This window comes from Phoca vitulina, unplaced genomic scaffold (assembly GCF_004348235.1).
Source record: "Phoca vitulina isolate PV1807 unplaced genomic scaffold, GSC_HSeal_1.0 scaffold41, whole genome shotgun sequence".
Classification (NCBI taxonomy): Eukaryota; Metazoa; Chordata; class Mammalia; order Carnivora; family Phocidae; genus Phoca; species Phoca vitulina.
This window is the reverse complement of record NW_022589744.1, coordinates 9,755,428-9,781,739: the sequence shown is the minus strand read 5'-3', so window position 1 is coordinate 9,781,739 and position 26,312 is coordinate 9,755,428. Positions and strand designations below refer to the sequence as shown.

The window sequence follows — 26,312 nt, the reverse complement described above, 5'->3', positions numbered from 1 at the left end:
AACGGATCTCCTCTCCCATCCTGTTTTCCAGAACTCCCAGGGGCCCCCACCAACCTGGGCATTTCCAACATCGGCCCCCGCTCCGTGACCTTGCAGTTCAGGCCGGGCTATGATGGGAAAACCTCCATCTCCCGCTGGCTGGTGGAGGCTCAGGTAAACCCTGCTGCCAGGGGGGCCCACAGCCCATGCAGCCTGCTTCCTGGACGTGGGCGCACGGCCACGCACTTGAGAGCGAACCATACGTGTGTTCACACCTGTGGGGATTTTCATATGCAACTGTCATGTGGCCAAATACCCCGAAAATGCCCACCGTTCCCAGTTCTGCCTCCACTTCACCTGATCACTGTGTGCACACACATGCACACGCACACACACACGTGCATGGACACACATGCACACGCACATGCATACACACGCGTGTGAACACACATGTGCACATACACACATGTGTGGAAACACACACACACCAGTCCCCGTGGGTCGGGCGGGGACTGGCCAGCCTGGAGAAATACACAGCTGCCGCCCACAGCCCCGAAAGTGGCGAGTCTGCTTTGGCTGCCCCCGGGGAGCGTCCATCAGTTCCAACACCTGGGCCACACCCCCAGAAATTCAGATTCTGATGAAGCTGGGGTTTGAGAAGCATGCCAGGGTGTTCAGAATCCTCTGGGGAGCTTGGTAAATAGCCAGATTCCCGGGTACCACCCCCAGGGATTCTGATGGGCTCGGTCTAGGGCAGGGCCCTGGCATGGGTTTCTAGCAAGCATTCCACCAGATTCTACGCAAGACGGCTCGGGGTCATGCTTGAAGTCATTTTCAGGGCCTGGAAAGGTGGTGACCCCATTTGGGGCTCTCCAGGTGAGCCCCAGGATGGAATCAAGACCTTCATGGGCAGGGCTTTACCCCTGAGAACCTGGGGCACAGGACATCTCAGCCCCACAAGCTGAGCGGGTCTAAGAGCGTCTCCCTTTTCCAGGTAGGCGTGGTTGGGGAGGGAGAGGAGTGGCTGCTGGTTCACCAGCTCACCAACGAGCCCGACGCCCGCTCCATGGAGGTGCCCGAGCTCAACCCCTTCACCTACTACAGGTAACAGGGCAGAATGCGGGGGGCTGCCCAGACCCGGACGGGCATTGGCCTGGGGTCCTGCCCTCATCACCTTGCTCGCTCCCTTCCCCCACCCCAGCTTCCGAATGCGCCAAGTGAACATCGTGGGCACTAGCCCACCCAGCCAGCCTTCTAGAAAGATCCAGACCCTCCAGGCACCCCCTGACATGGCCCCTGCCAATGTGACCCTGCGCACAGCCAGTGAGACCAGCCTGTGGCTCCGCTGGATGGTGAGGCTCCCACAAGGGCAGTGGGGGTGGGATGGCTCCTTGGTCCTTGTCACCCTGCCACGGTCACTGCCTCCGAGAGGGCCACATCAAGGAGGGGGCTCACCAGAATACCCACAGCTCCCTTCTCTTTTCCTTACACCTAGCACCTTTAAGGTGCCTGATAATTCATCTTAGCCAAATGAACAAATGCCTTCTGTAAGAAGGAACTAGAAAACGCTGTTTAGTGAGCATTGCCAGGTGCCAAGCATTTTACATGTTTTCTTCCATTTAATCCTCCCGGTCATCCTGCAAAGGGCACATTGCGACCCCAATTTACAGCTAAGGAAACTGAGGATCAGAGAAGTTAGGAACTCGCCCATGTCCACACAGCTCCCAAGTGTTGGGCCTGGGGTTCAGATGTAAGTCATCCCTTGCACCAAGTCAGAGAGTGAAGGGTTGTTTCTGAGGTTGTGGGCCAGGTGCGGGAGACCACCCCTCCAGGTCAGGGTTGCATGTCAAGGGCCATTATCCCAGGTAAGGCCCAGAACCCTCTCCACAGGCTTGTGACAGCAGAGTGATCCTGATCCCTACTTTACAGATGGGGAAACTGAGGCAGAAAGCGGTCAAATCACTGGCCCAAATCCCACCCACCCGCCCCTGCCAACATCCTCCCCTATCCTCTAGTTAACAGCAGGGCTGGGTTTCCCAACCTGGGGAGTCTGTTCCCCCAGAATCCACAGCCCTAACCACGGAGCACACTGCAGCCCCATCTTCCGGGGATCAGGAGAAGGTGTGTCTGCCTGATGCCGTTCCCCCCAGGACAGTGTTTTCCCGACTACTGCCCCACACAGCAGCCATCCAAGAAGAGCTAGGCACGTACAGGACTTCTGAGACAAACGAATGTGGGGGACAGCACCCCGCAGCCTGGCTCCTCTCCTTAGTGCTGGGAAGAGCCTGCCTGACCCCGCTTCACCGGCCGGTCTGGCCACGCGCGACTTGGTTTTGTTTCCACATGAGATCTCTTACCACTTGCACAAAACACAATTTGCAAAACACCACGCTGTGGGATTGACTGGAAAGCCCTTTCCCCTTTCATTTAGCTGGACACCTGGTAGAAGGAGCTCATGGACATACGGTAGTTCGTGATTATGAGTCCCCTCCCAGGGGACCGGCACTGAGCAGAGCTGTCTTTCCGTCCAGCTCAGGGGCCCCACGCCCCACGGGCAGCCCCCCCCCAGGGCGTGTGCAGCCCCAATTACTGCTCGCTCGGCCCCTTCCTGCCTAAGCTCTGGCCCCCTCGGGGCCGGCTCCCTGCCTTCCTCCTGCAGTTCACTTTAAGGTTTCCAAACACTAAAAGACTAGAGACTGACTGATGCCCAGGGGGGCTGGAGGAGGAATAAAAAGGCAATTGATGCACCGTACAGGGCCCCAGGCACCTCCAGTCCCGTGTAATGGTGCATGGCCTGTTACCTTTCCCTAGCAGGTAAGGAAGCGTGCACTCCGGGCCCATTGATTGCTGTCTTAATGGTCTCTGGTCGGCTTCACTAAGTGTCTGAGCTAACAGGAGGCAGTGAGTATGCAGGGAGTGAGGCAGAGACCGAGGAACGGGAGGAAGTGGGTCAGAATGTGGGGAGCCTGTGAACCGTGCCCGGGGACGCAGAACGGCAGGGAGGTGAGGGCCCAGGGCGCCTCTTCTTTGGAGAGAATCCAAAGGCGGAGTCCTCAGCTCACACCTACTCCGGATCACAGGTCTCCCCAACATGCACACACCCCCACTGCTTACCAACACTGCCCAGGTTCATCCAAACGACCTTGAGCCAGCAGCCACAGCCCCAGCTGCCTAGGAAAGGGATCTGTCTTTTCTCTTGGCTGAAACTCCCCAGAAGGAGGCGGCTGAACATGCGGCAGGAGAGATTCAGGCCTCCTGCTGGAAGGACTGCTGCCAGTGACTGGTACTCAATCCATCCATGCCCGAGACACTTGCTTCTCCAAGGGCGGCGGGCGTGAGCTGGGAGCAGGCATGTTAGAGGCAATTAAGTAAGTGTGTGTTGGCAGCCTAAGCGAGGGAGTTAAGTGGTAGAGACAGCCGAGGCCAGGGGTGCTGTGCTCATCTGCCTGTTGGACAGACAGGTTTGTGGGTCTCCTCTCCAGTCTGAGTGCCCCGGCCGGGTACTGAGTTTGCCCTGTGTGCGAGAATGGATGCCATCTCTCCTGGGAGCTTGGCACAGACAGACAGGGAGACGGGGCGGTGGGGGGGAAGGCTCCAGAAATATAGACTCACACATTCTAAGCCCCACCTGGCAAGAGCGCCTCACATGGGCACGGACAGCTTGGACGATGGGTATGATAATCCTGTAGGGCTCCCTGGAAGAGGGTGCACAAGCCAGATAGTCCCCCGCACGGGGTGGGCCTGGCCTCACGGCTGCTCTGCCGCCCCCACCTTCCCGCAGCCTCTCCCGGAGATGGAATACAACGGGAACCCCGAGTCGGTGGGCTACAAGATCAAATACAGCCGGGCAGACGGCCATGGCAAGACGCTGAGCCACGTGGTCCAGGACCGCGTGGAGCGTGAGTACACCATCGAAGACCTGGAGGAGTGGACAGAGTACCGCGTCCAGGTCCAGGCCTTCAACGCCATCGGGAGCGGGCCCTGGAGCCAGATGGTGACGGGCAGGACCCGGGAGTCAGGTACTGTGGCCTTTGTAGCAGCCCCCCCCGGGCCCCGCAGCCTGTGGCAGATACCACCCCCACCTTGGTCTCTCTGCCCTCATGGCCTTCCAAGGGTACAAAGGCTGGAGCCATTGTTCAGAATAAGCCCAGACTCACTTTCCTGTTCATGCTCAACATCCCGGCAGAGTGCCCGACCTTGTTGCCGTGTCCCCCAGCATATTCCCACTGCTCCCAAAACTGGGGGGCTGGGGGGATCCCCACCCCTGCAGGTTAGCCAGGAGGTCTTTCCCTGCAAACTGCCCGTGTCTCTGTGCCCTCACCTTTAACCCTGACACCCAGTAGTGCCTAAAAGAACCGGAGATGGGGAGGTTGGATCAGCTCTCAGAACATTCCAGAAGCAGAACCAGCAGCTCACGGGACCCCAGCAAGGGGTCACCCACAGAACATGAGCCCCCAGCCTTCAGGCAGCCCAGCCCTCATGCATCCACATGTGGTTCACCACTCTGAGGCTTTTTCCTGGCCCCTTTTGAAGGACGTCCCCTCCCATCCCGGCCCCTCCCCAGCCCTCACTGCTGCACAGACAGGAAAGGGGGGCTCATCCTCCCATTGGCCCGAGCAGAGGATAACGGGGAGGCTCCTCTGAAACCAGAAGCAGCATCTGTGATGTTCCAGAGCCACCAGGAATCACTGCAGGATAATCTGCTGCTGGGGACAGGCTGTCACACCCCCTTCCCCTGTAGGGCCGACTGGGTCCTGAGCTCCTCCTCTCTGCTCCCTCTCCCCCTCAGTCCCGTCCTCTGGCCCCACCAATGTGTCTGCACTGGCCACGACCTCCAGCAGCATGCTAGTGCGCTGGGACGAGATCCCTGAGGCCGACCGCAATGGGCTCGTGCTGGGCTACAAGGTGAGTCCTGGCTCCAAGGTCACCCGCGTCCCCATCCAAGGTGCCTTGTCCTCATGACCCCTGGGGCCCACGTCTCTGCCTTCTGGAATGGATGCCCAGGAGCTCCCGGCGTCTCTGCTCTGGGTGGCACGGCAACCAAGGAGTCCTCCCTCAGGGCTGGAGGCTTCCAGGGGGGCCCAGGTCCTTGGGGAAGCCCCCAGGAGGCCCCACTGGCTGCCCAGCCTCGCTCAGCCCACGGGCCCAGTTCCCATCATCTAGAACTGCTCCCAAAGCTGCGCCTAGCCGCAGGGTTCAGCCTTGGCCCACAGTTTGGGAGACGTGGCTTGATGTCCGTGCCCCCCCATTACTGGCTGTGTGACCTCGTGCCAGTCATGCCCCTTCTCTGGGCCTGTTTTCCTAGCTGAATGCTCTCTAAGGAACCTTCCAGCTCCCTGGCCCAGTGCATCTTTGTGTCCCCTGCGCTCCCAGAGCCCAAGCTCCACCGTATCCCATGCCCCTCAGGTTCACTTTGAGTAAAGCTCTGTGCAGGGAGCCACTCCAAGGAGCCCAGGGTCCAGCAGCTCTATCCCGCCTGCCTCACTCCGGGGATGAGACGTGGGGAAGGTGCTGGCACGCAGGACCCAGACCCCAGGCCCTCACCCCCTGCACTGTGCTCTGGCAGGTGATGTATAAGGAGAAGGACTCGGATTCCCAGCCCCAGTTCTGGCTGGTGGAAGGGAACTCATCACGCAGCGCCCAGCTCACGGGCTTGGGCAAATACGTGCTCTATGAGGTCCAGGTGCTAGCCTTCACGCGAATCGGGGATGGCAGCCCCAGCCACCCTCCCATCCTGGAGCGGACGCTAGATGATGGTGAGTTTGAATCCCTGCGCGCCTGGGGAGGCTGGGAGCTCCCCTCCCTCCTGCCTGCCCGGCCCTGCCCCTCTGGGCTCACACTTTGCCCCAAAGGGAACCGTGGCGTCAGGCTTCTCCTGTGGGGGACAGGTCACTGAGGGCCACCAACCCACTGCGAGGGTTGAAAGGAAGTCAGAGTGGTGCCTTCTAAAGCACAGACCCAGGACCAGGCCCCGTTGCCCAGTTCTGAGGGCAACCCTGCACGTACGTATATGTGCACACGGACACGGACACTGAGCCAAAGGAACTGGAGCCTGGTCCCTTCTGGTTCCTGCCAAATAATGCCCGTTTTTGAGGACAGAAACCTCCCTGATAGCATCTTTGTGTCCCGTGTTGGATCACAGCATCAGGCACAGAGCCGCACTCCACAGATCACTGAGCTCAGTGCGCCCTTGCCCCATAGCCTGCCCACCTGCTCTCCCGGAGCCGGACCCGGGGTGGGGCTGGGGCTGAGCAGTAGCTGGGCGGCCACCTGCTTCTCCTTTGTCCCCTGCAGTCCCGGGACCGCCCATGGGCATCCTGTTCCCAGAGGTGAGGACCACGTCCGTGCGACTGATCTGGCAGCCCCCCACTACCCCCAACGGCATCATTCTTGGTAAGCCTCTACCCTCTCCGGTGCCCTGGCTGCAGGTAGGAGGAGGAGGCCAGAGGGAGACTGGGCCCAGGAAGTGTCCACATCTCCTCAAGAAGGATTTTGAGTCTTATTTCTCCCACTAGAAATATCGTTTGGAGGGCATGGTCAAGGTTGAGGTTCCTTAAGGACCCACTACAAGTTCCTAGATACTCCCCGACGCCAGGCGACTGGCCATCTGGTAAACCTCGGCTGCGATTCCTAGGTGCGGCCAGGTGAGGGCGCACTGGCCAGCTCAGCACAGCCAGTCCCAGCTAAGGCAGAGGGGGAGCCTGGAGATCAGAAGCACCATTTCACATTCAAGGGTCCTCTCCTAACACACACACAGACACGCACGCACACACGCAGCCCCTCGGTGGAAGGCTCACGGGGTTGAACTGGAGCAAGCCGGCTCTCTCACAGCCTCAGCCCCCTCACCCGTGAAACCGTGGCGGGCACTCCCTGTGCCTAGTGCGGGCTCTCAGAGCTGGCAGCCCGCACTGCCTGCCCCAGAGGAAGGCCGCTCCTCAGAAGGCAGAGTGGAGGCCGGGAGGGGCAGGCGCCTTGGACTTAGACAGACGGGCTGGAATTCCAGCTCAGTCACTTCCTAGCAGGTGCTCTGGCCCCTCTGAGCCCCTGTCCCCCTCACCTGAGGCTGCCATGGGGGTCACGGAGTCTGTGACCCCCACAGAGGGAGTGCCCGCCACAGCCACACTCCCCACGTGGCAGCTGAGGACACAAGAATGAGCAAGAGGGCTCCACGCTGACGAACCACAGCCAGGGGAGCTCAAGTGCAGACACTGCGGTGGCCCAGGAAGGACTTCGCCCCTTCCCCGGGCACGGGGGCAGCTGCCCCGCCCCCCAGCACAGCCCATGTCCTTCCTTCCCGCAGCCTACCAGGTCACACACCGGCTCAATGCCACCACGGCCAGCACGGCCACCGTGGAGGTGCTAACACCCAGCGCCCGCCAGTACACGGCCACCGGCCTCAAGCCAGAGTCCGTCTACCTGTTCCGCATCACGGCCCAGACCCGCAAGGGCTGGGGAGAGGCCGCCGAGGCCTTGGTGGTGACCACCGAGAAGAGAGGTGACTGCCCGCTGGGGCTGGGGAGGCCTGGGGGCAGCCGAGGCGGGGGCGGGGGTCCCGGCCAACGCAGGCGCCCCCACCCTGACCTCACGGGTGCCTGGGAATCAGCCAGTTGAGAGCCGCATCGCCCTGACCTGGAGTGGCAAGTGGGCTGAGACCTCTGGGGTCAGGGTCAGCAAGGGCTCTAGTGGACTTCCAGAAGCTGGGCTGGGAGTCCCCCTCCCAGGGAGCCTGGTTTTCCGAAGAGGGAGGGTTGGTGAGACCAGCTTCCTTCCCTTCTCCCCTGCCCTCAGTGAAGATGGTGTCCGGTCGGGTGGCGGGTGGGGCTGCAGCGTGGAGCCCCGGGTGCCATGGGCCTGTGGCCCTGAGCCGGTGACTCACCGGAGGTCGGGCTCCCCTGAAGCAGGCTGACACCCCGGTTCCTATGAAAGTGGTTCGTTAGTGTTCCCAGGAAAAGCCAGTAGGACAGCGGTTCTCAACCGGGAGCTGCTTCGCCCCCCGGGGCACATTGGGCAGCGTCTGGAGACATTTGAGTTGTCGCAACTAAGAGGGAACTATGACTGGCATCTAGGGGGTGGAGGCCAGGATGCTGCTAACACCCTACAGCACGTAGGACGGCCCCATAACACGGAATCGGCCGCCCCAAGTGCCAGAGTGCTGAGGCTGAGAACCCCTGCAGGAGGGCCTGGGGCAGCGAGAAGGAGGCCAGGCGTGGGCAGGGCATCCGGCAGAGCCCCACCGAGGGAAGCGTGGGCTCCGTCCCACTCAAGCAGGGACGGCGCAGGCCCCATCTCAGCGCTGGGGCAGGCGGGGGACAAAGCTGGGTGTTCGGACCTCCTCCCTGCCAGTCCCTGGTCGGGCTGCCCGCGGGAGATCTAAGTTCCCAGGCACCTGGGCCTCTAATGGCCTGAGCACAGGTCGTGGACCAGAAGCCACAGAGCCACGGGTGCTCGCTGTCGGGACCTGTGTGCGCAGAAAGGGGATGGGGCCGCGGGCATCAGGCCTGAGCCCAGAGCACCTCCTTCTCTTCCTTGAAAAAGCTCCCCCCCACCCCCTTCCCGGCTGACTTCCCTGCTCCTGTCCCCCTCCGCCACCTCCCAGACCGCCCCCAGCCCCCCAGCAAGCCGGTGGTGCGGCAGGAGGACGTGAAGGCCCGCAGCGTGCTGCTGTGTTGGGAGCCGGGAAGCGATGGCCTGTCCCCCGTGCGCTACTACACCGTCCAGACCCGCGAGCTGCCCAGCGGCCGGTGGGCACTGCACTCGGCCTCCGTGAGCCACAACGCGTCTGCCTTCGTGGTGGACAGGTGAGGCCCGGGTGGTGGACAGGTGAGGCCCGGGCCGCCAGCAACTCCGCCCCAGCCCTCCCAGCCCAGGCAGCACCAGCGGGGCTCCCGGTGGGGGAGGATGGGGCCGGGGCCGGGGGGGGGCGGGGGGGGCTCTGGAGCACGCTCCTGGAGCCTGCCCACCCCTAGACCCCCGCCTCCGGCTCTGTCCTAACCTCCCTCCCTGCTCTCCGGAGCCCTGTGAGGGCTGCCTCTTAATTACCTATTTCTGGAGCCCGGAAGCCCCCGCAGCGAGGCGCTTGCCTTTCCTCATTAGCAGTCCCTCCCAGCCAGACAGCATCTCCCTCTCCGTCTGGAATAGGGGAGCGGAGCTTGCTCCGAAATTCTGGCTTCAGTTTAATTCCTAGTGGGTCATCTTTTTTTATATTCCGGTTGACGTGACCGAGAGTTTTGAGGAATACTTTCCTCCTCACCCCCCACCCCCAACAAATCAAAAGGGAAGACGTTTGCCTGGAGAGGAACAAGGCTTATAGAGGTGAAGTGGTGGTTAAATCTTGAGAACCGTGACCCTTCCTAAGTTTACTAGATTCTAGAAAGGGATGGCATTTCTGGGGGGAGGAGTTTGTTCAGAGGGAGAGTTATCCGTGCTCTCATAGCGGCTCCCCCTGTGAGGCGGGAGACCTGTAGACAGGGCCACCTGGGGGCTGAAAGTGGGGCCACACCCAGACAGGCATCAGGACCCGGAGGGCCTGGGCCCCGTGTGCCCTCTGGAACATACCTTGTTGAGCCTTGGTGTTCCCATCTGTGTAACGGGTCAGCACGCTCTGCCCCCACCTTTCCCAAGCAGAGATGGTGGGGTGAGGCATTAGGGGATACCCCTGCTCATTGAACCCGATCGTGCCCATAGGCTCAAGCCCTTCACGTCCTACAAGTTCCGCGTGAAGGCGACCAATGACATTGGGGACAGCGAGTTCAGCGAGGAGTCAGAGCCACTGACCACTCTGCAGGCCGGTCAGTGCTGCCCTCCCACTCGGATCTTTCTCTTGGCCCACTGGCGCTTCCTGGGCACTGGGCGTTCTCTTTGGAGGGGAGGGGCCCCCAAAGGTGGGAGGGGCAGAGGGCCCGTCGGGCCCTGTGTCTGGCTCCCTGGGCAGAGTTCCAAGGAGGTTTGGGCCAGAGGGGCCTTTGCCATGATTCGGGCACCGACGCCAAGCCCGGCATCCCAGTGTGTTCCTTCTCTGCTGTCCCCAAGCTCATGGCGAACCCCAGAAAACCAGTGAAAGGGCGTGGGGGGGGCCTCAGCAGCAGCAACAGCAAAAACCTGTAGCTCTAGGGACAAAGAGGAGGGGGCTCTGGGCTCTTGGGTGCAGACTGGGGTCAGGGCTCTGGGCCCCCTCCCTCCACACTCGCAGAAGAATCTGCTCCCTGTGGCCTGCCAGGGGGCCTAAGGCCCAGTCCCCAGAGCTCACCTGTCTGTCTCTCTCCCCAGCACCCGACGAGGCACCCACCATTGTGTCGGTGACACCCCACACCACCACCTCCGTGCTGATTCGATGGCAGGTACGGGCCGGCAGCCAGCAGACAGGGAGGGGCCCATGTCCCAGGAGGACTTAGACACACCCTGTGCAGGGACCAGAAAGGTGACAGCCCCCAGCAAGGCTGGAACATCATACACACATGCCCTCACTCCGCTCTCCAGATAATCCCCTCGGGCAGGCTCTGTTCCAATCCCCTCCTGCAGACGAGGACCCAGCCCTCAGGGAAGTGACATGAACGGGCCTGGTTACACAGCTAGTAAGTGGCAGGGTCAGGCTTAGTGCCCTCCGAGCTGCCAGTCCTGGGACAGAAAAGTGCGTGGGGCTTTCAGGGCCCCCTGAGTCCCCATGAATCCTGGCCCACCATCAGTGAAGGGATTCCTGATCAAACCAAAGCAAACACAGGTGTACATACCTGGCCAGAACCCCAAGTGGGAACCCATCGTCCAGGGACAGAGAACCCCCTTCCTCCGTGCACCCCGCCTCCTCCCCCCGTTGCCTGCTCTCTGGTGGGCATTTTTTTTTAAAGATTTTATTTCTTTATTTATTTGAGAGAGAGAGCCAGCACAGCAGGGGAGAGGGGCGGAGGGAGAGGGAGAAGCAGGCTCCCCGCTGAGCAGGGAGCCCGATGCGGGGCTTGATCCCAGGACCCTGGGATCCTGACCCTAAGCCAAAGGCAGATGCTTAACTGACTGAGCTCCCCAGGCGTCCCTTGGTGGGCACTGTTGTCCTGCCATGGTCTGAGGAAGACCACCAGACGCATCTGAGACCAGGCTGCCGGTCTCTGCCTGCGGGACCCTCCTGAACGCTCTCAAGTCCAGCCTCTGGACTCGGCAGGTCACCCACACGGGCCCCAAAGCAGCAAACCCTTGTCTCGCTTTTTGGCATCAGAGGGGCGGGCATTTGTCCACCACAGCGTCCCCAACAGGAGACCCCTTAAGAGGAAACAGGAAGGTGTCCCGCAGCCCCTCCCCAGCCCGAGGCCGCACTGCAACAGGACCCTCCCTGGAGTGAAAGTGACCTTGTGCAGCCCGAAGCCAGGACCAGGCCGGCGGAGCCCCAGGCCATCCTGGCGAAGGGGCAGGGAGGTGTCAGTAGCCAGGGAGACAGTGAAGGAGCTAATAAAAGGGTGAAGCACTTCAGCGGGATTTTAAAAAGAGGTATCCTAAAAAGTAGTTTCCACCTTCCCCTAAAGCCTGTTCTCCCAGTGGGCTGTGGATGGGAGCAGAAAGTGAAGAAGAAAGTAGTAAAAGGCAGCGCAGGGGCAGTGCATTCAGGGATAGGGAGCGGCCTCGCAGGAACCCCAGGAGACACTGGTCAGGTGGGAGGTGGCGGGGTCACCAGGCCCAGGGAGGCTGGTGCTGTGTGAAGGTGTCCCTGGGCAAGGAACGGTCTAGGAGGAGAGCCCAACGGTGCTGTGTGCCCTTGGGCAAATGCCTTACCCTGGCTGAGCCTCACCTTCCTGCTCTGGGAATGGGAATGGCATGGAGATTCCAGTCCTTCCCTGCCCCACAGAGGATATTGCAGAGCTGAAATAACCTCACTGGATGTGCTTCTTAAGTTAAAAATGCTCAGTGTCATTTTGATTTCTTTCCCCGGGGGATGCTCAGGCTCTGCCCTATGGTCACAGGAGGCAGGATGGGGAGGGAGGAAGGGAGAGGGGTGGAGTGGAAGCGGGTGAGCCTTGGGGTTTCCTGCCCCTCCCCATTCTCCACTCCCTTCCCTACAGCCACCAGCAGAGGACAAGATCAACGGCATCCTCCTGGGCTTCCGGATCCGGTACCGGGAGCTGCTCTACGAGGGGCTGAGGGGCTTCACGCTGCGTGGCATCAACAACCCAGGGGCCAAGTGGGCCGAGCTTACCTGTGAGTGGCATCCACAGGGGTCAGGGGACAGTGGGGCCGGGACACTCCCCTCCCTGCCTGGGAGCTCCCAGCTTCCTGGAGGCACCCTGACCTGAAACCTGCCGCCCTCTCTTGAGTGCACCTCTCCCTGGCACCCCCGTCCCGTTCAGTCACTGGGTGTTTATTGAGCACCTTCTGCATGCCCTCGGACACTGGGGGCACACCAGTGAACAAGACAGACGGCCCCTGCCCTCAGAGCTTGCGGGCTCAAGGAGGAGCCTGCACTTAAGAAGTAAACTAACAATAAATGTCTAAGACAGTTGGCATGATGGCCTTGGGGGCCTTTTCCAGGGGAGTCAGTGTCAGGGAAGGCCTCCCTGAAGATGGCCTTGGCGATGACCCTGATGGATGATCCCAAGTCAACCCATTCAAAGCTAAGGGGAAAGCCCAGCAAAGGGCCTGAGGTGGAAAGGGCCAAGAGTCAAGCCTGCTCACCCCAATGACCTGCTGGTTGGAGGTCACTGTTCTGTCCCAGGGTCCTCGGAATCCGGCCTGCCTGTGGCGGCAGGAAGGAAAGAGCCAGGAGCCTGGTGGGAATCCCAGGGAGAGTCACAGCCAAGGAGGATGACGTGCTTGCCCTTTGGGGCAGGAGGGCGATGGCTGGCGGTGGAGGACCAGAGGCAGGGGTTCCAGTTAGAGGCTCCTGCGGTCACCGAAAGCAGGCGGCTGGGGCCAAGGCGGCGGCTCGGATTGGACTTGAGGGCCAGGATGGGAGAGGCCATGGGCTCCGTGACCGGCTCACGGAGGGGCAGGGAGTGGGCAGCAGAGAGGAGCCCAGGGGCCTGGGGTCCCCGGGTGGGTGGGAGACGAAGAGCATGCCAAGTGCTGTCCCGTAATCCTCCTAAGGCTTTCGTGCCTTGGCTTCTAATGAATACTAGCAGACAACAAAATGAGTGAACGCAGAGCAAGGGAATATTCACAGAACAACTCGGATGTAGCTGATCCAGCAGCTTGCACTATTTTTTTTTTTTTTTTTTGGCAGACATGTGCTTGTGGTTGTGATTTTATCTGCCTCTGGATAATGCTGGCCTATTTCCTGGAAGTAAAAGGGTTTCTTTTAAGAGGGGAAAATTAACACCCCACAGTTTCAGGATGGTTCTATCGAAGTCCCAGCTCAGACGAGGGAGCGACTGGGGACCGAGGGTCCCCCAGAGCTGCCCTCAGGGGTACTGGGCTCCAGGGGGCTCGCGGTGCCCTGTGTCTCCCCGGCCTCGTGGGCACCCTCTCTCACTCCCGCCCGGGGCCCCTAACTCAGCGTCGGACACCCGGACACCCCTTCTGTCTGCATGTGCACTGCCAGGCCCCTCCCCCATCCCGCCTCTCTCCTCGGGGTCCCAGCGGAGCAGGGTGTGTGTGTACTAACCTCCTCTGTCTGCTGTCTCCCTCTGGCCCCCTCGGCCTCCCGCCCCGTAGCCATGTACTCCATGCGGAACCTGAGCCGGCCCAGCCTCACCCAGTACGAGCTGGACAGTAAGTCTCCCTGCATGGCGGCTCCCGAGTCGGGCCCAGGCCTTCCACAGGGATGGGGAGTGTGGGGCCTCTGAGGACACCGGAGTCCGGGCTGAGGGGCGTGCCCGCCTCAGGCCACTTGAAGAATGGGATCGCCCAAAGCACACATGACTTTCTGGAAACACACAGAAATGTAGAGGGTGACCAGGGAAGCGTGCATCCATCGGGTACAGAACGGAAGAGGGAGCAGCTCCGGTCTTGTGCTCTGTGGGGTGGCTGGGGGGATGACAGGAGGTCCGTGGGAGGAGCTCTGGGTCTGCTGCTTGGAAGGGCAGGCATCCACGACACTGCCACTCACCTCGTCCCGTTGAAGGCACTTTTCTGCATGGCTCTGTATTCCAGGCCAACCCCCACCTCCAGAGTGAGCAGGACCCCCTCTGTCCCCCCAGGGACCTGGGAATGTTCCTGATGGGTGCCTGGCCTAAGTCTCGCTCTCTTTCTAAAGTCTGTGGTTCTCCCTAAGGCCCAGAGCTTGGGCAAAGGGGCCCCATTCTCTGTACGAAGCAGAAGCCAAGTGTGAGACCATGTTGTCCTTCTCCTTCCTTCATCGGCCAGTGGCCCACACGGTCTGTGTGGCCGGTTAAATGAGGGTGACTCCCCCACCCACATTCCAGCTGAGTGGCAGAACTCCCCCCGAGGAAGGGGAGAAGGGCAGGGTGCCCAGGGAGAACGGTGGGAGAACCTTCTAGCCTCCCCCGACCAAGCAGGGATGGCAACTCCCATCCAAGTTTTCGCGGCCCATTTTCCTGCAACTGCCCTTTGTCTCTCAGCTTCTGTCCAGGTATCTCCACCCAGGACCCCCAAACTTGGCAAAAACATAGCGTTTTTTAGCCCAGAATTCACATCCAATAAGCCCCTTCCCTGAGGGGTGAGCCCCCTGTGTGAAGAGCTGGTTGATGGGGCCTGGGCAGCTGGGAACTTCAAGCATCTGCCATGGTGGGGACAGGGTGACCCGTGCGTGACCCGTGTGCCCGGGAGGACAATATTGGTTTGCACTAGCTGTCCCTGCATAAATATGCATAGTGTCTCTTTCAGTTTCCAAAGTGTCTAGTATGCTCTCCCTTGGCCGGGAAGCCAACCACAGGCGTCCTGTGTCCCGATTCCCGGCCACCCCACTCCTTACCTCTTCTTTCCTGAACCTTCTGGCAGGAACTAGAATCCCGGGCGCATCATCACAGGCTCCGCCCCCCATGCTGGTTCTGCCCCTGCAGGCCAGTGACCTCTCTGTGCCCCCCCTCCCCCAGATCTGAACAAACACCGGCGGTATGAGATACGGATGAGCGTGTACAACGCCGTGGGGGAGGGGCCCTCGAGCCCCCCCCAGGAAGTCTTCGTCGGGGAAGCAGGTGAGCCTGCCTGCCCTTGCAGCCTCAGCCTTCCCCACCCCAGAAGTCCAGCTAGAGGACATACGGGATTCGGGGGCCCCACACCATCCCAACCCACCTCCTCCTCCCTGAAGCCCACTTGTGCCCCTCACTCACGACCTCTCACGCCCTCCAGTGCCCACCGCAACGCCCCGTAACGTGGCTGTCCATGGCGCCACGGCCACACAGCTTGATGTGACCTGGGAGCCACCACCACTGGAGAGCCAGAACGGAGACATCCAGGGCTACAAGGTACGGGGCGCTCGGCAGAGAAGAGGGTCCGGGGGTCAGAGGGCCAACTTGGGGGTGGGAGTGAGCCCTGCGAGGTAGGAGGGAGAGGTCGGCAGGTCTACACCTGCTCCCTCGGCTGCTTGCACCCAATCCATCGGAATATTGTGCAGCGATACAAAACTCCACCTGTCCTCTGCAGCATCCTAGCCAGGCTGAGCTCAGATGCAAGGAGCTCGGGCCTTGCTTCAGGCAAAACCCTCCACCCCAGTCCCCCAGCTCCCAGTGCCAGCAAAAGACCCCTCAAAGTGGTCATTTGGCCAACTCTAATTACACTGTTGATTTGGCCAAGCGGCAAAGGACCCCTGGCTAAGGATGTGGACATCTCTGTTTAAAATTATTTCCAGATCTTAGAGGATCTCACATGTTTGAACAGAATTCAGTTCATCTCCAGTATTCTCACAGTCCTATAGAACTACTTCATGCTCTTGAATGCTCTGTGAAGCGGGCAGATTAGAAACGTTTGCACCCATTGTACAGATGAGGAAACCGAGACCCGGTTTAGGTGGTCCGGCAAGATCACAAAGGTAGCAGAGCATCGGACGCCAGGTCTGCTAGCCCTCACCCTGTGCGGGGCAGGGGGGAGGCACAGAACACAATCCCCAGAGGAGGTGGTAGACAGAACAGTAATACTGCGTCTCCTTCGTCGGAGCCGTTGGCTGTGGGGGGTTGTTATTCCAGAGAGAAGCCCAGCGCAGTGACGGGGTGGGGAGTGTGAGACCCCCGCGGGGCCTCGTGGTTTACCTGCCTCAGCCCCCTCATTCCACAGGCAGAAACCGAGTTCCCACAAAAGCCAGGGGCTTGCCGGGGTCACATAGCTTGGTAACAGAGGTGGCCCCAGTTGAAGACAGAAACCCACACAGGAGTCTCTTTCCACCTGGGGTGAAGGAGGCAGGAGAGAGGAGGAAAGGCATCTTGCCGAGGGAGCTTAAAGAGGGATGACACCCCGCAAGCCTGCCCAGGAGTGCCCGCTGGGAAGAGCTAAATACCGCATCCCTAGCATATGCCTCCCATGGGAAGGAGGAGGAGCCGGGGCGGAGCCTGCAACAGTTTGGTAGCCAGCAGACTGTGGAGGTGTGGAAGTGTCCAGCGAGCGTGCAGCCCCAGGAAACGTGTGGACGCCTGGACCGCATGTATCCCAGGGCTGGTGTCTGCGTGCTCGGAAAACATGGAGACTGTGGGCATTCTTAGCTGGGGACACGGGATGGCTGCATCCCAGACGTGCATTAACCTGCACGGTAATTAGCACGGACATTAATGATGGGCAGACGTCACCAGCCAGTGAGCACAGCTCCGGTGAGCTTGATTTGGGTCGGACTGAGCTGTGACGTGTGCACGGGCAGGCACGCCCATGCAGCTAGTCTTTCAGGGACGTGTGTGTTTATTGAGCTGTTATTTTGTGCCCAGTGGAGTTTCTCAGTTTGGACATAAAGCTGTGAACAGAGAGGCAACTTGAGCTTAAATTTTAGGGGAAGAAGACCAGTAATGTACAAAACAAGTAGCCCCTCCAGAGGGTGGCAAAGGACACAGATGAAGGGCATAGAGAAAGCGAGCCAGGGCGAGGTTTGGCATTTTAATAGGGAATAGGGTCGTTAGGAAAGGATTTAATGCGAAGCGGACACCTGAGCAAAAACGAAGAACAGGGGGCGCCTGGGTGGCTCAGTCGTTAAGCGTCTGCCTTCGGCTCAGGTCATGATCCCAGGGTCCTGGGATCGAGCCCCGCATCGGGCTCCCTGCTCAGCGGGAGGCCTGCTTCTCCCTCTCCCACTCCCCCTGCTTGTGTTCCCTCTCTCGCTGTCAAATAAATAAAATCTTTAAAAAAAAAAAAAATGAAGAACAGGGTGAGAATCACATGTTCTTCTGGGAGGAGAACATTCCAGAAAGAGGGAAAGAAGAGCAAAGGTCCTGGGGTCGGTGGGTGCTTGGCGTTTACAAAGCTCAACAAAGAGCCAGTGCGTCCGAGTGTGTGTGGAGGGCAGTATGATGGGAGATGGGTCCAAGCAGTGACCTGGGCTATATCACCCAGGGCCCTCAAGGACTGGCTGTCACTCAGAATGAGAGGACAGCTGTGGACGGTTTGGGGCAAAGGAGGGCCACAGGTGACTTGGGTTTTTAAAGGGCTGTGCTGAGAGCAATCTGAAATGGGGAAAGCACAAAACCACAAGGAGGGGACTGAAACAACTAGGTGAGGCATGGTGGTGCTTAGGCCAGGCTATATCAGCAGGAGAAGTGTCTGCCCTCTGGCTCCATTTGAGTGGTGGAGCTGGTAGAATTTGCTGAATCGAATGTGGAGTGTGAGAGAGGATTTACAAGCAATTCGATGATGGAGCTTCCAGACACAGAGCAGGAAAAGACAAAAGAGTGTGGAAGGAGGAGGCTTGTTGGGGGAGAGCTGGAGTCAGCTCAAGACGTCTGTTGGACCCCCAAGGGGAGACACCAAATGCAGCTGGGTTTATGTGTCTGGAGTTCAAGAGAGAGGGTCTAAGCTGGAGATGTGAATTGTGAGTCCTCAGTATATAGATAAAAGACCAGAGATTAGACACGTATAGACAGAAACCACAAGAAGACTGAAAACTGAGACCTAGGACCAAAAAAAAAAAAAAAAAAGGGACTGAAGTCCCAGAACCTATATTAAGAATGTGCTCCTGGAGGAAGGAGGACTCTGATGTACCAAATACTACTGAGAGCTCAAGTAAAATGAAATCTAGGAAGCAACTGTGCGGGAATTGTCAGACTACAGCCCAAGGGCTCAATCTGGCCCCCCACTTGTCTTTGTAAATAAAGTTTTATTGGAACACAGCCACATTCATTTGTTTATAAATTGCCCGAGGCTGCTTTTGAGTTACCACAGAGCTGTGTGGCCTGCAAAACCTGAGATATTTATTACCTGGCCCTTTACAGAAAGCTTGCTGAGCCCCAGATTATTGCATTAGCTAGGTCAAGTTTACAGGTGACTCTGACAAGGGTTGGGGGCCGGGGATGCCAGCTTGGAGGGATTCAAGAAAGAATGAGGGGAGGCCGCGAGTACAGATACCCCTTTTAAGGAGTGTTGCTTTAAAGGGAAAGATCACAAAGGAAAAGGAAAAGGAAAACAGGAATTAGAAACAGTCAACAGAGGGAGTTTTAAGACAGAAGAAATGACAGCTAGTGGATGTGCTGATAATGATCCCAGGAAGAGGGGAAATGTGATTCTAGAAGAGCGGAAGCTGTGGGGGGCTGGCGGATGAGGTCCTGGAGGAGGTGAGAGGGGCTGGGATTTCGTGCTCGAATGTAACATAGTCTTATGGAGGAGCCGACAGTGCAGACGTGGTGGAGGGAGGCAGGCAGAGGGGTGGACACAGGGACCCGGGGAGGTATAGGAGACGCCCGGAGATTGTGGAGAAAATCTCATCTGATTGCTTCTCGGTGAAGGAGCCTCAGCTAGGAGTGAGGAGGGGAGGGGCAGTGGGGGAGGAGTGGATGAGACCCGGATGTAGGAGATGCGCGCAGGGGAAGTGGACCAGGGCGGTGTAGCACGGTGAAAATTGAAAGTGTGAATTCCCAGTCAGCTGCGGCGTGTGGCCGTGGACCTGATTTAACTGAGGCTGAAATTGGCCTGTTGGATCCGATGAAGCCCGAAGGGCAGGGGATTGGAATCCTCCACCAGCTCCAGCCTGCATGAGGTGCTTATTCATTAGCAAGCCTCTTTGGAGCCCCAGCAGGGTGCCAGGCACGATTCTAGGTGCTTGAGACACCAGGGAGCCCGACCCACCAAGACGGCAGCCCTCTGCGGAGTGCACTTCCTAGTAGACACCTGGCTACCTGTTGGCGTGCGCTCTGACGGCCGCGTGCCCCTTGGGCTGGCAGCCATGTCTCTGGTTGGTCCCTTTATAGCAGAAATCCTCCAAACAATCTTCTGGGCCCGCCACCTTTCATCCCTGTCTCCCAGTATCTCTTCAACCGGCTCCAAGTAGCTTCTCACCCCCGACGAAAGCCCTTCCTGTCCAGGCCTCAGTGATTCCTAAGTTCAATGGAAGTCAGAGGCAAGCCTCACCCTACCTGGCTCAGCACCCGAGTTTGACCCGGCAGACCTGTCCCTCCTCCGAGAAATGCTTTCTTCTCTCCGCTTCCCGTGCTGGCTGTCCCAGCTTCTCCCCAACCCCTGAACATCAAAGCCCCCAGATCCCCTTGCGACTTCCTACATTCATTGTCTCCATGTGCACTCAAAAAGTCCCATCTGTGTGCTGATAACACCCAGATCTCTGACGTTCACCTTGGCCTTTCCCCCCACGCCCCAAATTCAGCAGGAGCTTTGTCCACTGTTGTGTGCCCATCACTGTGAACAGTACTTAATGAACAACCTTATCAACTTTCTCTCTGATATCTACTCGTATCAGAAGAATCTGTTTTTAAAAGTGGGCGGGGTTAGATGAAAGCAAGGATTTCTGGGTGACAAGATGTCCTGAGTGCCAGGTGGGGACCCTTGTATTTAGCAGAGGAAGCTAAATTGAGAAATTGACGGCCTTCGTGCGCAGAAACCTCCTCCTTGGCCAGCAGGTGGCGCCAAATACTCGCTGATCGTCCCCGGGGGCGTGCGGCTCGCAGCTTCCCCGCGGGTTTCCCAGAGTTCCTGACACCCGTGAGGAATCGGAGCTTCGCTGCCCCTGAGCACTAAGTAATCAGAACCATGTGGAGCGCAGCAGGTGGACTAAAACCTTCTTCACTCCTTACCACCTTAGCTCCTCCTCACCTTGGTCCTGGGAAGTGGGGTGTCTTTAGCCCCACTAGTCAGCCGACAAATCCATGGCTCAGGGGTGTCACCTGGCGAAGTCACCATGCTCGTGAATGGTGCGCTGGGGTTCAGCCCCAGGCCGGCCTGCAGGTGAATTCCCGGGCAGGTGAATCACCAGGGGCCTGACATTCCCCATCCCTAACCAGCTCCCAGGTGATGCCATGAGCTGGTCCTTGCACTCTCCTCTTGGCTGGGGAGGAGTCTACCCACCCTGCACTTCCGTCCCCGGCTCAGGGTCCTGAGGAGCAGAATTGGCTTCTTCCTCCGGTAACCGTATTCCGAGGGCTGATGGGCCCGTGCTGTGCTAAACCCTCCAGGCCCGTGGCAGACAGCTACGTGGGGTCTGTGCTCTCCTGGGGTTTAGTCTGGCAGAGACTGAAGTATTCGCTGTGAAAAGGAAGGTTCTGGAAGCGTTTCTAAAACAGCTCTTAAATACTTCTGTTCCCTGCGTGACTCACGCCCATTGTGGGGGGTGTGGACGGTATGAGCGAAGGTGTCTCTGCGACCCTGGGGCTGGCGGGGGCAGGACGAGAGTCGAATGTGTCCCCCTCACTCCCACAATTGGCTGTGCCCACAGATTTATTTCTGGGAAGCCCAGCGGCGCAACCTCACGGAGCGGGTGAAGACGCTTTTCCTGGCAGAGAACGGTGTGAAGCTCAAGAACCTGACCGGCTATACCACCTACATGGTCAGCGTGGCAGCCTTCAACGCCGCGGGGGATGGGCCTCGGAGCCCCCCGACCCGGGGCCAGACCCAGCAAGCAGGTGGGGGAGAGAGGCAGGAGGGGAGGGCGGTGGGGGGCACCTGTGCTCCTGGGGCGGGGGGTGTGGTGGGAGTAGCTGTCCTATCAGCTGAGATGTCTGGGCTGGACACCCAGGCCCCACAAGACGGCCTCCAGAGGTGGAGAGCACAGCCCAAAAAGAGGGGCCTACATGAGAGGGCTCAGAAGACAGAGGCTGTCCCCAGAGAGCCTTGGAGAGAGCCCCCAGATGTCCCCAGCCCTCCCCACATCTTGTAGCCCGCCAGCCCAGTTCTGCCCATGCCTTGTTCCCACCCGGCTTTCTTATACGGCCCCGGCTTTGTTCCTTCTACAAGTATTTACTGAGCATCTTCTAGGGACCCGCACTGTGCTAGATGCTGGGAACACAACAGTCAAGGTCCCCACCCTAGGGAGTGGGACAGATCATAAACACATATCTAGGTGAATTGGCCTCAGGTGGCGGTGAGTGTGAGCGGTAGAAGGACGGGGGCAGGGGTGGACACGTGGCCTTGGACAGGTCTGCCTGCGGCGGCCTCTAAGGTCTGACAGCTGAGACCTGAGTGGGAAGAGACCAGTGTGGGAAGCCCTGGAGGAAAGGTTCCGGGCAGAGGGAGCAGCAGGTGCAAAGGCCTCGAGGCCGGACGGGATTAAAGGAACAACCGTGTGGCTTGAGAGGAAATGGCCCAAGAGGGTCAGGGAGCCTTGGAAGAAAGTCTGGGATGGATTCTCAGTGCACTGGGGGATCATTGGTGGGTTTAAGCAGTTGGGCAACAGGATCCAGCTTACGTTTTTAAAAACTTGCTCTGACGGCCGTGCGGGAGACAGACCAACAGAGGAGGGAGGCAGGGAGGCCGGTTAGAAGGCTGGATGGTGATGGTCAGAACCCTGCTGCCCGCACGTGCAGAGCTGGGCCTATATATAGAGTCCGAAGACACTTTTTGGGCAGTGATATGCTAGCTCCTTCCAGAAGCCCAGGCATGGGCAGGGCAGGTGTCACCCGTTTCAGTGAGCAGGGGTGGACTGGGCAGTGATGCTTCTTGCCCAGGACCCCCCGGCCCGCCAGTCGGGGAGCAGAGGTTGGAGGCCAGGGCAGGTGAGCTGGTCCTGGGCTGTCTTCACTGAACGGCAGCTCCTTCGCCTGTCATGGAGCTCCTTCCTGGTGGATTAAATGCAAGCCTTTTGTCCTGAGCCCCACCCCCACCCCCCCAGCATCCTTCCCAGCCTGCTGCTTCCCAGCCTGTAAATTAGCCTCTCTCTTAAAGAGAGGACCAGACCGTGGAGTCAGTTCTTAAGCATTGTCCTCTTTGGGGCCAAGCCATGGCTCCAGGGCAGCCCTTTTCCTCCACTGGCTCCCGAGGGTCTGGTCTGTCTGTCTGCCTGCTCGTCCAGACCACTCTCCGTCAGTGTCATGGGTCGGATGTGAGCCCCTGGGAGCCTGGAAGCTTCCGGCAGCAGGACAAAGTGTCCTGACCCATGTCCCTCTTGCTTAGCGGAGGCAGGAAAGGCCCCTGGAGCTCGCCTCCCTCCTTCAAAGACTGCGGGCTGGGGCTGCCTCCCGGAGCTGGAGCGGAAGCAGGGTCCAGATTAGCTTCGGCTCGGTGCGGGGGGCGGCACCGGACAATAATAATAGCGTGGTCATCCCGCCTGAAGCCAGCTCTGCGCTTCCTTCCCTTCCTCTCTGTCCTCCCCATCCGAGTCCCCCACGGCCCCCAGGCTTTCAGGGTCATTCCAGGCTTCTCGGCCAAGAAAGCATCTCTTCCAGATGGTTTGACCGTCCCTATTATGGGCTGCTTCTGACAAGCGTGGTCTCTCCATGACAAGCCCTGGAGCCCCAGGGACCGGAGAAAGGCCACACGGCTGCAGTTCCGTCATCTTCTTGTTCACCACCCGCCTCATGCTCTGAGGCCCAGGCGGCCCTGCCTTCTCCACCAGGGAAGGCCAAAGACAAGCCCTACAAAGCTAGGACCTCGCCTGGCCCCACAGCGACCCTGGAGGTTCAGGACCACTTAGCAGGAAGAAACTGAGTTCCCTAGCTTTAGGGAAAAGGCCGTTCTCTTTCCTCCTCATTCTGGGACTCTGGTATTGGAAAGAGAGTGCTAGCAGCGTCAGTGGGGGAGGGGAGGGGCACGGATGACCTCTGACGACCCCCTGTCCTCTCTCTCTTCCCTGGGGCCCAGACCCAACCACCCCTGCTGGTTTCTGGAAGCCGAGCAGGGCTTTGAATATCCACGTGAGAACAAAACAAACCCTTTGCTGTCTCCCTGCAGCCCCCAGTGCTCCCAGCTCGGTCAAGTTCAGTGAGCTGACCACAACCTCGGTAAACGTGTCCTGGGAGGCCCCGCAGTTCCCCAACGGTGTCCTGGAAGGTTACCGGCTGGTGTACGAGCCCTGCACCCCAGTGGACGGTGAGTGGGGCCCTCCTAGCCCGGCTCCCAAGGCCTTTCTCTCGCCAGGGTCACTGCAGAGAGTCAGATGCGGTGAGCGTCTCCCTGGCTCGTAAAGGGAGACACGGGGGCCAGACGAGAAAGGAGCATTTCCCCACCAGCGAGCGGGGGGCAAAGCTGAGCAGCACCCTAGGTCTCCCAAATCCGGCCCAAGTGAGGAGAGAGGAAGGGAGCCTGCAGGAATTATGGCGCCGCCTGGTGGCCAGGCTGCTCTCAGGCCCAGGAAGATGGGGGAGCCCCGATGGCCCCTCCCGTGCCTGCCCCCCAAAATTTAGGGTGTCAGCCTTATTCTGGATAGGTCTTTGCCTCTCGTGGGGTCAGGAACTCGTTTGAGCCTCTCCCCAGAAAGCACAAGTTTGGGGGAGTCACTGCACCCCTGTTCCCTTGTGAACCTCCGATCAAGAACCCCGATGTGCAAGTCGCCTTCCTCTCAGCGGGAGCCCCATTCGTCTAGCTGTCCTTAGAGCCACCAGTGGCCCCTGCCCCACCCCTTCCTCCAGGCCCCTGGGGGGACCCTTCCCCACTCCCAGGCGCCCAGGCCAGGCCGTGCTAACCCTGACCGTGGATGTCAGACGCTTGCCAGCGCTCCGGCCCCACGCTGTTGTGGGCGAGCCCAGGGCGAGCCCAGAAAGCACGGCCATCGACTTAGAGGGGCTTCTGGCTGCCTGGGTCCGGTTTCAGAGCCCAGCGAGGACTCGGGGGGTGTGGCTGGCTCACAGGTGGTGGCCTGATGGCCTGAGGTCACCTCCTCACTCTCACCTTTCCCTGACTACAGAGCCTGGCCAGAACGAGGGGCGGAGCCCTGGGAGAGCCACAGGGGCCAGCAGTCCCGGGCCAGCCAAGGGAACAATGGCCCTCAGTCTTCCCACCGTCACCTGCCTACCAGCAGCTAGTTCATTCTGCAAAGCGGCACTGTGTTCTGGGCCTCTGGCGGGGGGGCGGGCCAGGAGATGTGGTCAGGTGCAGGCCCCGGGAAAGGGGCCGTCTCTCCCTCGGACAGAAAGGAGAGGGCAGAGGTCACGGGGACAAGATGCAGGCGGACAGGACAGGCTCTCCTCACAGTGGCCTCTGCCTGACCTACCCAGGGGGCTCCCAGCCCTTGAGAGGTGTGAGCACCTGGCCTTCCCGTTCCTCGGTCCGGCACGGTCTGGCCGCCTCACTAACTTCATGCGCTCGCCTAGTCCCATCCACTCTGCGATGGCCCCTGATGAGACCGTCAGGCCCTGGGTGTCACTGAGCCAGGCCAGCACTGTGCCACGCCTCAGCCCAGGGTTCAGGTCAGCAGCAAACAGGCCTCACGAGAACCCAGCGACGACCCCCGCCCCTTTCCTGCTGGGAAAACCACGGCCCAGACCGATGAGGGATTTGCTCAGAAATGTCAAGGAACAGGTACCCAGCACTGCTGTTCTGGGTCCCCCGCGGTGACTTCCTTCCTTCAGAAGGGCCCCTCGAGCAGCCATCACTCTGTCGTTGGGTACTTATTTATTCGTAAGATAGTCTGGGCAGGTGCCAGGTGCCAGGTGCTCTTTTATTTAGCCTCATAACATCCTGTCCATGACGCTATCAATAGCCTCATTCAGTAGAACAACAAACCAAAGCTACGGCAGGGGAGGGCCCGCACTGGGCTGTGACCTGCAAAGCCCATCTCCTAGGGGCCACCACCGTGCTTGGAGGACACGGGAGATCACCCCCAGTCCCGACCCCTGGGGAGGCTGGTGGTCGGGAGGATTTGAGCCCATGAAGCATGGAGCACAAACCTCGACCTCCTGAAAACCATCCCAGCCTCCCCTCTAGTTGCTGTGATTTGGGGTGCAGTTGATGGAGGGCCCGCTGTGAGCCCCCGGCCCTTGCTGGCGGACCCGAGGCTGTCCTCAGCTGTAGGGACTGGCTGCAGGTGTCTCCCCTCCGACGCCGGACTCAGGGCTTCTTCTACAGAAGCCCTTCCTGAAAGGTGATCCTTGGGATTCCAGTTCTGTGGAATTCGGGGGGCAGAATACATTTGGGGTACAATGGTTCAGTGAAACAGGTTGGGGGGGGTCATTTCCCACCAGATGCTGAAGGACCCTGTGCGTCCTCCCCGGACAGATGGTCCCTAGCTCTTCTCAAACTTCTCCCACCGAGGAGCCCTTTCTCCCGAGAACGGCCTGCAGGACTGCGTGTTTGGGAAACACGGCTGCGTGGCCTGACTTGAGGGCCCCCCACAGCCACCACCTGCGCCCGTGGTCCCCCACATGCTGTGCTTCCTTCCCAGGCGTCAGTAAGATCGTGACAGTGGACGTGAAGGGGAGCAGCCCTCTGTGGTTGAAGGTGAAGGACCTGGCCGAGGGGATGACATACAGGTTCCGCATCAGAGCCAAGACCTTCACCTACGGGCCAGAGATCGAGGCCAACGTCACCACCGGCCCAGGAGAAGGTAGGGGAGCGCAGGACGGACAAGGGGGCCGCTGCCGTCCACACACCACATTCAGCCCCTGAGTCAGAAGTCAGAGCTGTGCTAGATCCTGGAGGTGCAGAGATGAGGGGGACGGGGTCTAGAGGGGACAGAGCCACAGCCCGAGAGAGTACAGGGGTGGGGCCTGGGGGGGAGGAAGGGGGACGAGGGAGGCATTTAAAGGAGGTGATTAAGGAGGACTTCATGGGGGGCTGGCGTTCAGACAGACACACCAAAACACAAGCCAGTGTTGGGAGTATCCTAAGGCAGCTCTGGCAGAGGAGAAGGGGGAGGGCTGGGTGGCCAGGTGCGAGGGAAGGCGGGCCTGGGCCCTGGAGGATCACCTGTCATCAGAGGGTTTCTTGAGGTGCCACATAAGTCAGAGCCCCCCAGGGTTCTGGGCCCTGAGCCTCAGGAAATCGGAATCTCCGACCATTCACCCTGGGAACGTGCATTTGAACCAGAGCTGGGGGTGGCTCTTTGCCCAGTGCTCTGAGCACCCCTGCTCCCGGGGGTGGGGGTGGGCATCCAGGCCACAGGCAGGGGGACC

General features: G+C 59.7%; 1 protein-coding gene across 1 annotated transcript in view; it reads left to right on the top strand.

Annotated features, from left to right (window-relative positions):
• Positions 1-26,312, top strand: part of SDK2 (sidekick cell adhesion molecule 2) — a 251,364-nt gene that overhangs the window by 204,394 nt on the left and 20,658 nt on the right. Inside the window, exons 22-39 of the mRNA XM_032429331.1 lie at positions 32-153; positions 974-1,083; positions 1,181-1,331; positions 3,761-3,998; positions 4,769-4,884; positions 5,546-5,735; positions 6,274-6,372; positions 7,280-7,474; positions 8,576-8,777; positions 9,664-9,767; positions 10,246-10,316; positions 12,021-12,156; positions 13,609-13,665; positions 14,949-15,050; positions 15,205-15,320; positions 20,705-20,891; positions 23,155-23,292; positions 25,583-25,744. Coding sequence (XP_032285222.1) covers positions 32-153; positions 974-1,083; positions 1,181-1,331; positions 3,761-3,998; positions 4,769-4,884; positions 5,546-5,735; positions 6,274-6,372; positions 7,280-7,474; positions 8,576-8,777; positions 9,664-9,767; positions 10,246-10,316; positions 12,021-12,156; positions 13,609-13,665; positions 14,949-15,050; positions 15,205-15,320; positions 20,705-20,891; positions 23,155-23,292; positions 25,583-25,744 — 2,496 coding nt within the window. The remainder of the gene's footprint in view (positions 1-31; positions 154-973; positions 1,084-1,180; positions 1,332-3,760; positions 3,999-4,768; positions 4,885-5,545; positions 5,736-6,273; positions 6,373-7,279; positions 7,475-8,575; positions 8,778-9,663; positions 9,768-10,245; positions 10,317-12,020; positions 12,157-13,608; positions 13,666-14,948; positions 15,051-15,204; positions 15,321-20,704; positions 20,892-23,154; positions 23,293-25,582; positions 25,745-26,312) is intronic.